The sequence below is a fragment of the Chiloscyllium punctatum genome, chromosome 14, assembly GCF_047496795.1.
Source record: "Chiloscyllium punctatum isolate Juve2018m chromosome 14, sChiPun1.3, whole genome shotgun sequence".
NCBI classification, from domain to species: Eukaryota; Metazoa; Chordata; class Chondrichthyes; order Orectolobiformes; family Hemiscylliidae; genus Chiloscyllium; species Chiloscyllium punctatum.
This window is the reverse complement of record NC_092752.1, coordinates 1,918,086-1,934,983: the sequence shown is the minus strand read 5'-3', so window position 1 is coordinate 1,934,983 and position 16,898 is coordinate 1,918,086. Positions and strand designations below refer to the sequence as shown.

Genomic DNA, 16,898 nt, shown 5'->3' with positions numbered 1-16,898 from the left:
TTAACTTTCAAAAATATTAACTGAAAACACTATTGTTCAAGTACTTTAGATGGGTCCGCTTTTGTCCAATATATGCAGGAGGGTTTCCTGACACAGTATGTAGATAGGCGAAAGTGAGGACTGCAAATACTGGAGATTAGAGTCACGCATGGAGTGCAAGAAAAGCAGAGTCAGGCAGCAGCCGAGGAGAGTTGATGTTTTGGGCAAAAGTCCTTCATCGGGATGAAGAGCTTTTGCCTGAAACGTTAACTCTCCTGCGCCTAGGATGCTACCTGACCTCCTGTGATTTTCCAGCACCACACACTTGACAGTATGTAGACAAGCCAACAAGTAGTGAGGCCATATTGGATTTGGTAATGGGTAATGAACTTGGTCAGGTGTTAGATTTGGAGGTAGGTAAGCACTTTGGTGCTAGTGCCCACAATTCAGTTATGTTTACCTAGATGATGGAATGGGATAAGTATATACCGCAGGGCAAGAGTTATATCTGGGGGGAAAAGACAATTATGATGGGATTAGGCAAGATTTGGGATGCATAGGATGGGGTAGGAAACCACAGAGGATGGGCACAATTGTAATGTGGAGCTTGTTCAAGGAACAACTACTGTGTCTCCTTGATAAGTATGCACCTCTCAGGCAGGGTGGAAGTTGTCAAGCGAGGGAACCGTGGTTTACAAAATAAGTTGAATGTCTTGTCAAGAGATTTATGTAAAGGTGAGGTGTGAAGGCTCAGTTAGGGCACTTGAGAGTTACAAATTAGCCAGGAAGGACCTGAAGAGAGAATTAAGAGGAGCCAGGAGGGGACATGAGAAATCTTTGGCAGATAGAATCAAAGAAAACCCTTAAGCTTTCTATAGTATACTTCAGGGGCAATTAAAATCGAGCATCCATTCCACTCAACTCTATACTTTGCACAATACTGGAAAAAGTGCACCTGCATTTCATGAATATCCTAAAGCAGCAGCAGATATCGTATTGTAGTACGAAAGATTACGGGGGAGGAATTAAGTACTATCACTGAGAAGTACAATTAAACACATTAATGGAACTAAAAGGTACACAAGTCTTCTGGCTTTGTTTGTTTGCATCCTAGGATCCTAAAAGAGGGGCCTACAGTGGATGCATTGGTTGTAATTTTTCAAAAGTTTTATTTGCTGGAGAAGTACCAGAGGATTAGAAAACTGCTAATATGACACCACTATTCAAAAAGAGAGGGGCAAGAAGAAGATAACCATAGGGTACTTAGTCTAACATCTATTGGAACAGTATTGAAATCAATTGTGAAGGAAATAACAGCAGAATATTTGGTCAGCACGGCTTCATAAAAGGGAAATAGTGTCTAACTTAAGAGCTTTTTTTAAAAAAAACCCAAACTGTCAAGCATTGCTCAATTTTAAATATCTTAGTGGATTGATCATCTTGAAGGGTGATCTTCAATTATGAATTCCAAGAATCTTCTCATAACTAGTAGCTTGATTAGCCTGTTTATCTCTGTTTCTAATGTTTTAAACTATTTCTTAATTTAGATTAGAGAATAAGGTTAGCCAATAGTAGTCCAAGTGACACATTCTTAATTATCCAACAAGTAACTTGCACTATATTTCCACAGTACTAATGATGCAAAACAATATGCACTAGCAAAAACACCAGTGCTACAGAGGCTGTATCAGTAACCTTAAAGCTGAACTTGGGTGCTTTTGATAGTGAGAACTTAAAACCAGCTATTAAAATATCCAGTTGTGTTCACTGGTGATTTAGAAATACAAGGCCCCAGTACTTTTGCACTCTAGCACCAGTGTGAAAGAGTACCAAAGTTATACACCTCAGAAAGAGACCCTTTGGTCCAACTCACCCTTGCCAACTAGATATTCTAAATTAATCTAGTCCCATTTCCAGCAGTGCCTAAAGCATCAAGCACTTTTGAATTTTATTCACTTGTGGGACATGGGCATGGCTGTCTGGGTCAGCATTCATTGCCCATACCTAGTTGCTCAAGAATGTGTTGGTGAGCTGTATTCTGGAACTTTTGTAGTCCATGTACTCCAGCAAAACCTCCAAAGCATCCTAATACTTAACAAGCAATCATTTAATTATGCACCAATTGAAAAAAGGTTGGTCAATTCCTGCTTCTCTTTCCACCTGCCAAACAAAGATTTAGCCTGCTGAGTTAGTTCATACTTGATCACCCCATAAAACAGCATGCAGAAATATTTAGTGTAAGAGAATCTTGCCGTGCACGCACATCAGACTTCAGAATTTGCAAATACCTTACCCTAGAGCACAGCATACTTTTCTGTCCACTCCCTTGCTAGTCTGTTATATCTATTAAGGTTAACAAGCACAAATGTCAGACCTACAAATTACAAGGTTTGAGAACCATAGATTTTTCTCCTATTCATTCACATGGGAATATGGATAGCTTCAACATAATCAGCAACTGTCTTACAACTTAAACATGCTTTCAACAACTAGGGCAATATAACAGTATCACACTGCTTTAAGAACTGGTCTGAAATACTACTTCTCCACAGATACTGCCGTACTTGCCAAATGCTTTATTTATATTTTGTTTTATTTCAATTTCCAGCATCCATGATATTCAAATTCTGCTTCCATATAGAACAGTGAATAAAGGGGTACATTAATGACATTCCTGATGAACAGCTTATGCCTGAAATATCGACTCTCCTGCTCCTCGGATATTGCCTGACCGGCTGTCTTTCCAGCATCACACTTTTTGAGTCTGATCTCCAAAATCTGCAGTCCTCACTTTCTCATTATTTTACAAGCCAACTTGTTGAACAGGATAGCTGCAATTACAGGCAAATCAAGACACACTTCTAGTGGAGGGTGCTGATTACAAAGAGATAACCAAATCCTCTTCTACTCTTCCCAACTTCAAATTTGATCTCCTTTCCCTTGAAGACTGGCAAAAATTAGGTATGTGATCTTAAAATACTGCAAGCAAATCATTATGTATTCAGCAGTAAACCAAGCAACAGTATCATAAGTTATATAACTGTCAAGTAATCAAGCATCCTGGACTAATGATCAGAAATAAGAGTTCAACTCCCACTGAAGGAACTGGGAACCCTAAATCTGAAAAAGTTTGTATAGTGATCAAAGCACTACCAGAATAAAAATACATGTTTCACTCATGTCCTTTACGAAGTGAAACCGATTATATTTAAATATGACCTAAACGTAACGCTAGCAATTTGATTGGCCCTTGATTTTAACAGTGTCGTACTTAAAAATATAAAAATAATCATTTTTTTGGATTATCACATTAAATCTGTAATAATGGCCACAAATAGGGTCAAAAAGTTTGAATTAACATCAATAAAATCTAACCAACATTTAAAATAGAAGACAGAGGGTGCTGGAAAAATTTAGGTCAGGTTGCACCCAGATTGAGAAGAATAGTTAATGTTTCAAGTCCCATGACACCATTTCTTCAGAATTGGTTCTAAAGAAGTGTCATGAGACTTTACATGTTAAGTGTTTCACTCTCCATGGGTGTTGCCAGATTTGCTGGGTTTCTCCAACACTTTTTTATATCAGATTTCCTGTACCCATAAGTTTTGCATTTACTTAACAGACTTAAAATTTTAAAGAATTTGACAAGATGTCTACTCCAGTATAACCCACCATCCTACACAATCCAGTTGACACCACCAGAAACCACAGCATCCATTATCTAAGAACACTGACTAGACTCCATGTAGACAATCACTGGTCATCCTCAGGGTTACCACCTGTCTTTAGGTTAATCTAAAGCACAGCACTAAAAGGATTTGATATGTCGATTCCAGTTAATATCCATGTCAGACACTATCAATTAGTATTAGCTCCTATTTTGTACCAATATCCAAATAAATGCCTGCATGAAAGTGCTGACTAACATCTGGACATTAAAATGGTAAAGGGTGGTCCTTTGAAAGCACTTTTTTTTTGCACTTGCTACTGGAGCACGTCATACAGTTTGGGAAGCTTTGGACAGCAGATAGCATTAAAGCAATGAGGCTAATAGAACCTGATCCCAATAGGAATACCTTGAAGCAAGTTGGTGAGCGAATTGATCCTCCTTACAATTCCATATCAATCACATAAATCAAATGTGTTAAAATAGCAATCCTGACTTTGTTCAATTTCAGCAAAACATCAGATTCCCAGAATATCCAGTTCTAGCATATGTACAAGCTAGCTTCTTCAGGACCTTCTGAGGCAGTTCTTGCTTTCAATAAAGGCTCACCTTCAGAGAAAACTGCTGTCATGGGCTTTGTGAATCTTATTTCACGGTTTTGGATGAGCAAATCAGTCAGGTGACTTCCATGACCTGTTTCTATTCTTCTTGGAATTTTAAAATGAATAAAACACTCAAAACCTATGGCATCACAATTCGTATCTCTTCTACAGCATTCTCAAAATCAGACCATGCATCCTCTTTTTCAGTCCTTTGACCATAGCAGCAGTCTCTACTTCGAAATTCATGCAGAACATTAATGCACTGATGGTTAGTTGAGCACCAAGGCTTTCAAAGTCTTTGGATTTTGTTTAGTTTAGACAACATCACAAGGTTGGGAAGCCTTTCCTAGTATAACAACCGATAATCATAAATAGAACTTTACACTGCTTATCTGAGTACTATAAATGGTATACAACAAGCACAGAGCATTGCCAGTCTTCAATAATTCCACTGGAAGATTTGTTCCAGGCAGCAAGGTCTTTTGAAGATAGCTGCAGAGTGGCATTAGTAGTCTTCAACAATTGCCTACCAGTACTTGTAGACACACCAAAAAACCTCAAATATATTTTGACCATCCTTGACGTACAGCGTAGAGCCACAAAAATGTCCAAGTTGGTTAAGAGGGTGAGCATTTAGAAAAGGTTGTACAATTAACAGAGATCGCACTTTAACAACGATCACTTGAATAGGTTAACTGGAAATGGCTGCAATCAGAACATACCATATGAACAGTTTAGGAACCTTAATCTAGGAATTGTTACTTGGCACACTGACAATTAAACAAAACTTAGAAAACTTTTATTGCATTTTAGATCTTAAGTAGACTGTTGAGAACATACTTTTCTCTCATTTTAATTTGAGATCATGCATACATAACAGTAATCCACAACAGCTTTCAGCATGAAAGTGATGACTGATAGCAATGAAGGAGTTAGTATTCCTGAAGAATACATTAAGTGCATTAAAATATTTTACTATTCCAAAAATTGAATTTTGAGCAAAATACCCATTTAGGATTGCAAATAAATATTGGAAAACTGCACATTTAAAATGCTAAATCAAAGTTTGACACTGAAAATGCAACTTGCAAGAATACTCACTTTTCCCTATCTGTTTTGTATATACGTGCAATCTCTGGCACTAGCGGGTCCTCAGGATTTGGATCACATAACAGTGAACAAATGGACAATAGTACTGCAAAATAAAAATCAGCAATTCAAGTTTTTTTTTCTATAAACTTTCACCCTTCTGAAACACACACAATTACTTTACTCTACTCTAGTTTGAAGTCACCTGCCTCTGAATGAGACAAGATGCATAATAACTTTGAATATTCTCAGTCTTCAGTTTGTCAAAGGTTAACATTTACCATATCGGTACTTGGAGAAATTATACTTGGAAAAATTAGAAAACTGAAATTTGAATTAATACTACTCAACATTCTTTTGAAGGTTTTTGCTTTCAAAGTAATAAAACACATGAAGATAAGATACCACAGATTTCACTAGTAAGCATTCACCATGTGCAATTACTCAATTAAACTGTCCTAAAAGGATAAATTCTACTGTCCATGTACTGGATATGATTTTCCTAAAGCTTCTTTTGCGATAAAATTGCAACTTGAAATTATCTGTGCCAAGATGCTTATAGCCATGAAAGTTCACAGCCCAATACAACTTTGCACCAGGTTCCACCAAAACACGGCTCTGAATGAATCATCTACATATTATACATCTCATGTCTTCTTTAGCTTCACATCTTTTTGCATTTCTATATTTAAGATACCATAAGTAGTTCTAAAATGTAAAGTATCAGGTGACCACCTAACTTTGCACAAATCTAATTAAAACTCACAGAAGTACCCAATGCAATGTGGTTATCCCTTCAACTGCCTATCATGAAATTAATCTTTTGGTTGTAAACTGGAATGTGCTTTCACCATAGTTCTGATTTTTAGCTTGTTTTAGAATTGTGAAAATACGAGGAGCCATGAAGTGACAAACAGGATTAAAGAAAATCTCAAGGCTTTCATAAGTATTTAAGGAGCAAGAGGTTAGCTAGGGAAAGGGTTGGTCCACTCAAGGATAAAGGTGAGAATTTATGCATGGAGCCAGTGAAAGTGGGTGAGGTCCTTAGATACTTCGCATTGGTATTCATAAAGGAAGAGCACTTGGTAAATGGTGAGTCCAGAGAGGGGTATCTTGATATTCTAAGGAATGTTGGTATATAAAAAGTTGTTGGGTGTTTTGAAAATCACTACCATAAACAAGTCCCCAAGATCTGACAGGATCAATCCCAGAATATTGATGGAGGGGAGGAAGGAAATTGCTGGGACCTAGTAAGACATCTTTGCACCCTCTTCAGTCACAGGTGAAGTCCCAGAGGACTAGAGACTAGCCAATGTTATTTCTTTGTTTAATGATTTGGAAGATAACGTAGTGGTTTGATTAGTAAGTTTGTAGAAAACAGAAGTTGGGGGAGCTGTGGATACGGAGGAGAATTGCCAGAGGATACAGCCGGATATAGACAGCCTGGAAAGTTATGCAGAGAAGTGGCAGATGGAATTTAATCTGTGCAAATATAATAGCAATGTTTAAGAGGCAGCCTGACAGATACGAAAAGCAGGGAATAGAGGGGTATGGACAGTGTCGAGTCAAAAGGTTTTCTTTATTTAGAAAAGCATAACGCATCAGTGCAGGCATGTTGGGGTGAAGTGTCTGCTCCTGTGCTGTACTATTCTTTGTTCCAATTATAATCCTTATGCCATGCTACTTCATGTAGAATGTCAAAATCCTTTTAGTCTTTGTGATGTCCTCACAGCTTATCTTCCAACTTAACTTTGTACTATCAGCAATTGAAGATGCATACGTAATGCTAGATCTTTATTGTTATAAATTGTAAGTAAAAATCCACATACTATTCCTTGCAGTGCACCCTCTAGTTAATAGCAGTCCTCCTTTGTTTTGTTCATTAATCAATTTTTAATTCATGTTCATACATTACCTGTCCCACGAGCACTACATAATAATCTCATGTTTCATAATATGAAATGATTTTTTTGAAAATCCAAATGCACCACATCCTCTGGTTTCAGCATTACACATTGACAGAACACCACAATGTTTAAACCATTACTGTTGGAACATCTTTCATGTACTGCTCATTGCAATGTGCAGGTTTAACTGTCTGAATGGGAAGGTGGCTTTAGTGTTCAAGAAGTAAATAATTGTGATACAGTGCATGTTTGAGGGAGCTGGGTATTGTTTAAGGGCAGCTGGATTATTAGCTTTAGATAATGTTTACTTAGAATGGAGGAAAATTAAAATCCAAAGGTTGAATCAAGGATTTGGAAAGCACAGGTGAGACTGAACCTAGAGGACAGGTAAAGCAGATTGGGCCTGTACTCATTGAAGTACTGGAACAAAGGTACAGGAGTAGGCCATTTGGTTCATGTTCTGGAGTTTAGGGGAGAGATGATCTCTCTCTAGATTTGGAGGCTTGACAGAGGTGAGGGAAAGCTTCACCTTGAGGAGAAAACTGAGCTATTGAACACAATTTCAAAATCAAAATCAGGACTCTCCTAGTTGATATGGAGATGAAGATATTCCTGGGAGTGTTTGGAATTCTCTTCTCTCTTCCCCTCTCTCCCCCCCCCCCCTTTAATTTCAAACAATTAAAGCCAATAAACTCAATTTATCTCATATCATAAAAGCCTTGCATGGATGTTTTCCCAAGGTTATTTGACTTTTTGGAATCAGCAGGAAACTTATAGACATGAAATAATTGACCTCATTCCTTGGTGAACCCTGCTTAAACCAAAGTGTCCAAACAATTTGATATCTTCCAGCTTTGTTATTAACATAGTTCCGAAATATAGTTATGTTGCCCCAACACTTACTTTCTCCAATGTGCATTTAAAAATACTGCCAATGCAGAAAAATGGCCAAGAATCTGATTCCAGCAATTCAAATAATTTCCTTCATTACCTGTTTACTTTCTTTTTACAACTAGAAATCGGCAGGCAAAGCTCAAAAACCTACAAGCAATTGTTGCGGGACTCTTAGCACTTTTCCCAGAGAACTGCTATGCTATAGATTGTGTTCTTCAAAAAGTAACAAATAATTAGTTTCACTGTACCTTTAGAAATAGTTAAAGCAGGGGACCACTGTGATCTTAGAATATCAAGACAGATGCTGCCATTACTGTTAATATTTGGATGATAAATTCTTGTAGTAAACGCAACCTGCAAGAAAAAAAGCTTTATTCAACCTGCACCAGAGACAATAGCACATTCACAAAATTTAGTCTGTTATTAATTTGATAAAAACAATTAATCAATGCCAAAACATTACGCAATCGTGAAAATTAAAAAAGCTCATGAACACTTGGTTGCCTCTTCATAAGTAAAGAGTTGCTGCAACCCATGATAAAAAGCACAATGCAGCAAGCTAAAAATGTTAGTCATTGAATGGTAGATAAATCAGAAGAACTGAAAAAGGAGAAAAATCTGCAATTAACCCCAACTAAGAATGATCCTTGGTAGAGAAGTTAGAATAGTAACCTTAACTAGGAAACACTTAGCGCATCCAGGTCTTAGCCCACTCAAAATTGTGCACAAATGGAATCAATATTCTGATGAAAAAGCACCCAAATAACATCAGAGTCAAAGACACATACAGCATGGAAACAGACCCTTTGGTCCAACTCGTCCATGTTGACCAGATATCCCAACTTAATCTAGTCCCATTTGCCAGCACCTGGCCCACATCCCTCTAAACCCTTTTTATTCATATACCCATCCAAATGCCTTTTAAATGTTGCACTTGTACCAGCCTCCACCACTTCCTCTGGCAGCTCATTCCATACATGTACCACCCTCTGTGTGAAAAAGTTGCCCTTTAGGTCTCTTTTATATCTTTCCCCCTCACCCTAAACCTATGCCCTCTAGTTCTGGACTCCCCCACCCCAAAGAAAAGATCTTGTCTATTTACCCTATTCATGCCCTCATGATTTTATAAATCTCTAAGGTCACCCCTCAGCCTCCAACTCTGCAGGGAAAATAGCCCCAGTCTGTTCAGCCTCTCCTTATAGCCCAAATCCTCCAACCTTGGCAACATCCTTGAAAATCTTTTCTGAACCCTTTCAAGTTTCACAACATCCTTCCAATGGGAAGGAGACTAGAATTGCATACAATATTCCAACAGTGGCCTAACCAATGTCATGTACAGCCACAACATGACCCCCACCCTCCCCAACTCCAATACTAAATGCTTTGACCAATAAAAGAAAAACACACCAAATGTCTTCTTCACTATCCATCTTCACTCCACTTTCAAGGAGCTAAGAACCTGCACTCAAAGGTCTCTTTGTTCAGCAGCACACCCGAGGACCTTACCATTAAGTGTATAAGTCCTGCTAAGATTTGCCTTCCCAAAATGAAGCACCTCACATTTATCTAAATTAAACTCCATCTGCCACTCCTCAGCCCATTGGCCCATTTGATCAAGATCCTGTTGTACTCTGAGGTAACCTCCTTTGCTTAAGAGCAAGTTAGTTTATATTGAAACACATATCTTCTCTAGATCCCTAGCAACTAGAAGATCCATATAAAGGACTCTACCCTTTAATTGTGATTTAGTTTGCAAAGTTTAGATTAAATTCTAGTTTCTAGTTGTCTATAATCCCTGAGCAACTTCAATTGTGTTCTCAAATATCAACTTGAAGAGGTGACAGCATCTCTATCTCAGATATTTGTGGTTTCAAGTCCTACTTCAGAGGCTTGAACACAACACCAAGGAAGCTCAACAGATTTGGTCTTTTGGATGCAACAGTAAACAAAGTGGAATTCAAGTTCAAACTTTATTTGTATAGAGTACATATTCAATTATAACAATCAGCCAATGAGTTCACTGTTTATGGGTGACTGGCTACGGTCTGCCGACAGAAAACAGAAACAACACTTCGGAAATACTTTAATAGCTGTGAGATTGTAAGTAGCTGAGAGACTGAGTGAATGCAAGTTTATTCCATATTTTAAATAGAATGGAAATAGAGAAATCCATTGACACCTGTAGTCAGAAATCACAATTATTCTGATTCAAACAAACAAGAGGCCATTCATGCCTTCACGTCTACACAAACGGAACATTTGAACTTAGAAAAAATGTGCAAGGTTAAAGGGAAAAGGCTGAGATAGGTACTACTTAAATGGTCATCAAATGCTCTCCTGAAAGCCTCAATTGAACCTGCCTCCACATTTCCAGACAGTTCAATCCAGATCCTAACTGCTTGTGGTGAAAAGTCTTCTCACTTCATCTTTGCTTCTTTTACAAAACACTTTCAAATTGTGCTCTTTTATTCTCAATGTCCTTGCGAGCATTTCTGCCTACCTACTTTGTCCAGATGATGCAGTTTTGAAAACTTCTATCAAATCTCCTCAGATTTTTCCAAGGAAAACTGTCCCAACATCTTCAATCTTTCTTCCTAACCTAAGTGGTTCATCCTTGACACCATTCTCATAAAACCTTGGCACTCCCTCCAAGGTGAGAAAGTGTATAAGGTATGAGCAGGTAGGGAAAGAGTCAGGTTTTGGGTTGTGTGGGACAAAGGCTCAACTAGCATGACTTGGATCAGATAAGAGCTTGCAGTAAACAATGAGGTACTGGAGGCAAGGGAAGTGGGTTGACGAGGTGAAAAAGCATTCCTTATGTAAAGCTATTTATTTCAAGGCCATGCCCTGTAAGCGACTATTTCATCCATTAAGAATCTGCATTTCAAGAGAAGACCAATAACGCAAGTCTCTACTAACATGGACGATCGTTCTCTCCCCCTCTAGGGCCCGGAATAAATATGATGAAAGTAAAGCCATACTGTGTCTGAGTTGTTGCTTCAACTGATACGGGGATAGGGAAACAGGATAACAAAGGCGTTCACATCTTTCCTATTACGTCAGACTAGGAATTGCACTCTAGCTGTGGTCAGATTAGCATCCTATAAAAGTTCATCATAGACAACATATAAGAACAGACAGGGAGGCTATTAACGAAGACTAGAATAGCATATATCGTAAGATATATATTATATATATATACACTTCATGAACAGTAGGACAAAGGGAGCATTAAGGATTAGATTAACAACCTCAAATTCAGTCAGTGGTCTGGGACAGGAGGATGTGACTATGAGCAAGGCAGGCAGAGAAATCCAAAAGGTAGTACTGAAGGAGCCTCAGTCTTGAGCTCGTCTAACAGGTTTGAGAATATTGATATGTGGAGGAGAATGAGGGCTGCAGAAGGAAAATCTGGGTGCATGCAAGAGAGAGAATTGGGGTGCGCCCGTGTGCGTGTTTGGGGTGGAAGAGTTGAAAAGAAAAATAGTTGTTAGTTATAGGAATGGGTAATCAGAGGAATAAACATACTTCTCTTGTGGCCAGGGTCACAAGTCCCAAAGTCTGTGTTGTCTATCTGGTACCCAGGTTCAGGACAACATATGTGTGCTGCAGAGGAACTTGGAGAGTAAGGGGAGAGATCCAGTTGTCATGGTTCATTTAAGTATCAACAAGTGGAAAGAGATTATGCTGACAGAATATGAGCAGCTAGGGGCTAGATTATAAAGCAGAAACAAAAAAGTAATAATCTCTGAAATATTACCTGAGCCATGAGGCAATTGGCACATGGTCAACAAGTTTAAAAAGGTAGGTGTGGCTCAAAAATTGGAATGGGAGAGAAAGGATCAAATGCATGGGATACTGGCACCGGTGCTGAGAAATGAAGGAGCTGTTCCAATGGAACAGAGTCCAGGTGAATCACATTATAAAGGCTGTAAATAAAGCTTCAAACTAAACAGTGCAGGCGTGGATTCTGTTGTTAGGAAAATTATGGAATAAGCTGATGAGCAGACAACAATGAGAAGTAGGGCAGTTAATGCAGGACTAAGGATGTTGTACTTAAATACATACAATATACAAAAATGCAAATGAGCTGGATTTAGAGATTGAAATTGCCAGGTATGATATTGTGGGTACCTCAGTCTTAGGAAACAGGCAAACCTGATCCTCTTGCAGCTAAAAAATGAAATTAAATCAATAGCAAGTAGTGATATAGAGTTGGAAAGTGCAGATCTGTCTGGGTAGAGATGAACTGCAAAGGAAATAAAGACCCTTTCTGGGAGATGTGTACAGGCCTCTTTGCTGTAGTTAGGATGTGGGAAAGAAAATAAATCAGGAGATAGAATAGGCACATGAGAAAGGCATTATTACAATAATTGGAGAACTTCAATATGTAGGTGGACTGGGTAATCCCGGTTGATAGCGGATTTTGAGGAAAATAATTTGCGTAACGTCTACTTGATTTTTTGGAGGAGCTTACATTTGAACACACCAGGGGACAGATAATTCTGCATGTGGTGACGTTTAATAAGACTGACTTCATTAGGGAGCTTAAAGTGAAGGATCCCCTATATAAATCGAGCTCACCCTAGAGTTTGAGAAGGTAAAGCTGGAATTAGTTGTAAAATTATAGTTGGGTAAAGGAAAGATGAGCAAAGAGCTGGTCAGAGTCAGAGAGATGTACAGCATGGAAACAGACCCTTCGGTCCAACTTGTCCATACTGTTGCTATTGTACTAGCCTCCACCACTTCCTCTGGAGCTCATTCAATCACATACCACCCTGTGTGAAAAAGTTGCCCCTTAGGTCTCTTTTTATATCTTTCCCCTCTCACCCTAAACCAATGCCCTCTAGTTCTGGACTCCCCGACCCCACGGAAAAGACTTGGGTTGGGATATCTGGTCAGCATGGACAAGTTGGACCATGCAATTCTGGTGTCCTTCCTATCGGAAAGATGTTGTGAAACCTGAAAGGGTTCTGAAAAGATTTACAAGGATGTTGCCAGGGTTGGAGGATTTGAGCTATAGGAAGAGGCTGAACAAGCTGGGGCTGTTTTCCCTGGAGCATCAGAGGCTGAGGGGTGACCTAATAGAGGTTGATAAAATTATGAGGGGCATGGATAGGATAAATAGACAAAGTCTTTTCCCTGGGGTGGGGGAGTCCAGAACTAGAGAGCATAAGTTTAGTGTGAGGGGGGGAAAGATATGAGAGAGACCTAAGGGTTGGACTGCCTGCAGATTGTGCATTTTGTTTCAGCAAAATTGAATGTATCTGCAAATACAATTTCACCCCACAGACTTGTGTGCATGCAAGAGAATCACAGATGTACAGCATGGATACAGACCTTTCGGTCCAACCTGTCCACGCCAACCAGATAGCCCAACCCAGTCTAGTCTCACCTACCAGCACCCAGCCCATATCTCTCCAAACCCTTCCTATTCCTATACCCATCCAAATGTTTCATGGGGTATTTCAGGTGGCACAGCAGAAATTCATCCCAAGGAAAAAAAAACATACTGACATGCGAGGCAACCATGGCTGACAATGGAAGTCAGGGACAGCATAAAAGCAAAAAAAGAGGAACATACAATGTGGTGAAGAGTACCGGGAAGCCTTTTAAAAGAAAATTCAGAAGATAATGAAAGCAATAAACAGGAGATGAAATATGAGAGTAAGCTAGAAATATAAAATACAATTGCCACAGAATTTTTTTAGATGTCTAAAAGGTTAGAGAGAAGTAGGAATAAATGTTTCCCAGCAATCTAATAAGGCTGGAGAATTAGTAATGAGGAACATAAATGAAAGGAACCAAACAGATATTTTGCAGTCTTCACTGTGGAAGATAGAGCTTCTCGCGAATCAGAGGGCAGAGATGAGTATAGTGGGCATCACTAAGGAAGTGGTGCTAGGGAAACAAATATCTGAAGGTGGATAAACACCAGACCACATGGGCTACACCTCAAGTGTTCTGAAGGAGATAGCTGAAGAGATTGTAGAGGCAATGGCAGTGATCTTTCAGGAACCACTGGAGTTAGGGAGGGTCCCAGCAGACTGGAAAACAGCAAATGCAACACCCCTTTTAAGAAGAGGAGGCAGAAAACAGGAAACCAAAAGCAGTTAGGCAAAAGTGGTACTGAAGATGTTGGACAAGATTAGAGTGGTGCTGGAAAAGCACAGTAGGTCAGGCAGCATCTGAGGAGCAGGAGAATCAACGTTTCTGGAAAAAGCCCTTCACCAGGAATGAATGGCTGAAGATTGCATTTGGAATATGGAGAGCAGTTTTGTGCCCCACAGATGGATAGACTAGGGTTTTCCTTGGAACAGTGGAGACTGAGGCAGGACACAACTGAGATGTAGAAAATTATAAGTGGCATAGACAGGAAGGAACTTGTCCCCTTTGTGAAAGGGTTAATCTCAAAGAGGTATAAACTTAAGGTAACTGACAGGAATTTTACAGGTCTTAAGAGGAATGCTTTCTTCCTTTAGGGTGGTGAGAAGCTGGAACACAATGAGGGAGAAACTCTCATATCATTTATGCAGTATTTAGATGTGCACATTCAAAGACATGCAAGCCAAGAGCTGGAAAATGGGATCAGAATAATAAGCTGCTTATTTTTGACTGGCAGACTTGAGTGTGCCTTTTTCTGTGCTGTGGACCTCTGACTGCACTCTTTATTAACAGTTCTCTACCTGTTCCACCACCTTACATGACTTTTACATATAGATTCACAGGTCTTGTGTTCCTTTATTTTGTTCATGGGTGAAGCATTGGTGTTGCTGGCTGGGCTCATTTGTAGTTGCCTTTGAGATGGTGGTAATGAACTGGTTCCTTGAACTGCTGCAGTCCAGGTGGAGTAGGTAGACCCACAATGTCACTAGGAAGCAAATTCCAAGATTTTCACTCAATCACATTCAAGGAATGATGTTTCACGTCCAAGTGACAATTTCAGGTGGCTTGAAGTGGAACTTGCAGGCTATCCTTGTGCTTGTGATTGAAGCAGTCATGGGCTGGAAAGGTGCTGTAAGAAGGATTATTGGCAAATTTCTGCAGTGCATCATATAGATTGTACACACTGCTGCTGCTATCAGTGGAGATGGGTCACTGAATCTGAAATGTTAACCCTTTCCCCCCACAGATGCTACCAGACCTGCTCAGTTTTTCTAGTTGACTTATGATTTTGTTCTGATTTCCAACATCTGCAGTTCTGTTTAACTCACTGCCACATCTCTGAGCAACCATGATGCCAAGGGGTCAGAGTGATTTAGTAGTCATTTCAGAGACGTCTTTGATATATGGTAATGTGGCTAGAGTTTCTGGGCACATTGTGTCTGCTTGTATGGGTTTGTTGTTTATGAATTGGTAGATTATGTTTATTGGGTATCTGTTCTTCCTGAATATGCCGTATAGGTATTTCTCTTCAAGAATGGGTACCCAAAAGACATAATCCACCGATTCCTAAACAACAAAAGCAAACAAGCAGAAAATGTGCCCAGAAACTCTAGCCACATTACAATAAAAAGACATCTCTGAAATGACTGCCAGACTACTCCGACCCCTAGGCATCATGGTAGCCCACAAACCTACTAACACACAAACAGCGGCAGCTGAACCTAAAGGACTCTATACCAACAACCAGTAAAACGAATGTCATTTACAAAATACCATACAAGGACTGTAACAAACACTACATCGGAAAGACAGGCAGAAAACCGGGATACATGAACACCGACTTGCCACCAAAAGACATGACCCACTATCATTAGTATCCTTATATACAGACGAAGGAGGTCACCACTTTGACTGGGACAACACATCCATCCTGGGACAGGCTAAACAGAGACACGCATGGGAATTCCTAGAGGCCAGGCATTCAAACCAGAACTCCATCAATAAACATGCCAATTTGGAACCCATTTACCAACCTGAGAAAAAGAACCAGAAGTATCTCACCTCCCTTAAGAGACTAAGACACAAATAGAAAGCGGGACATAAAACCAGCACTTCACTGGAGGCTCACTGACTATGTTACCTAGCAGAGTGACTAAAAGCCTGAAAACAAGCCTTCCAGCTCAGTGAGCAAACTTACAACCTGAACTATTCCATTCTTCCAGTTCCTCCATCTCATCTGTTCTAACAATACAAGCATCGACAAGGCAGCCTCCAAAGGGTCCCACTTCTTCCCCAACCAAAGATTCCCCCCACCATGGTCGACAGTGGCCTCAGTTGCATCTGACCCATCTCCCTCATTTTGGCTCACATCCCCTCTCTTCCCTCCCACAACAGAAATAGGGTCCCCCTCTTCCTCACCCATCATCACACCAGCATCCATATTTAAAGGATAATTAGCCACTATTTCTGAAAGGGTCCCATAACCAAAAGAGGGAACTCCACTAAGCTTTCAACCTGAAAAACATTCGCTGCTCCCTACTGCTTAACCATCTTTTTGCCATGCTGCTACTGTCCCTTTAAGTCTGTTCCACCACATCAAACACATTTTGAAATCCCACATACAAAAGTTGTCCTCCAACTCAAAACTTCAGCCAATTCATTGGACATAGTTTTCCCTTAATAAATCCGTACTGTCTCTTCCAAATCAACTGATATTTTTGCATGACTACAAATTTTATCCCAATAAATTGATTCTGAGCTTCTCACCACCGATGTTAATAAACCAACCGACATGCAATTCTTGGGGTGATCTTTTCTAAAAAAAAAGTGTCTGCAATTCCCCAGCACCATCTCCATGTTCAGAGAAGATTGAAA

At 39.6% G+C, this 16,898-nt stretch overlaps 1 protein-coding gene across 2 annotated transcripts in view; it reads right to left on the bottom strand.

The window, feature by feature from the left end:
• Positions 1–16,898, bottom strand: part of LOC140485534 (ubiquitin-conjugating enzyme E2 D3) — a 34,187-nt gene that overhangs the window by 4,574 nt on the left and 12,715 nt on the right. The window contains exons 5-7 of one of the 2 annotated variants that reach the window (XM_072583734.1): positions 8,387–8,492; positions 5,350–5,443; positions 2,273–2,322 (exon numbers count right to left, since the gene is read on the bottom strand). In XM_072583734.1, the coding sequence (XP_072439835.1) occupies positions 2,274–2,322; positions 5,350–5,443; positions 8,387–8,492 (249 nt within the window). In that variant the 3' untranslated portion in view covers position 2,273. The remainder of the gene's footprint in view (positions 1–2,272; positions 2,323–5,349; positions 5,444–8,386; positions 8,493–16,898) is intronic. The other variant, XM_072583736.1, reaches the window with a different exon arrangement.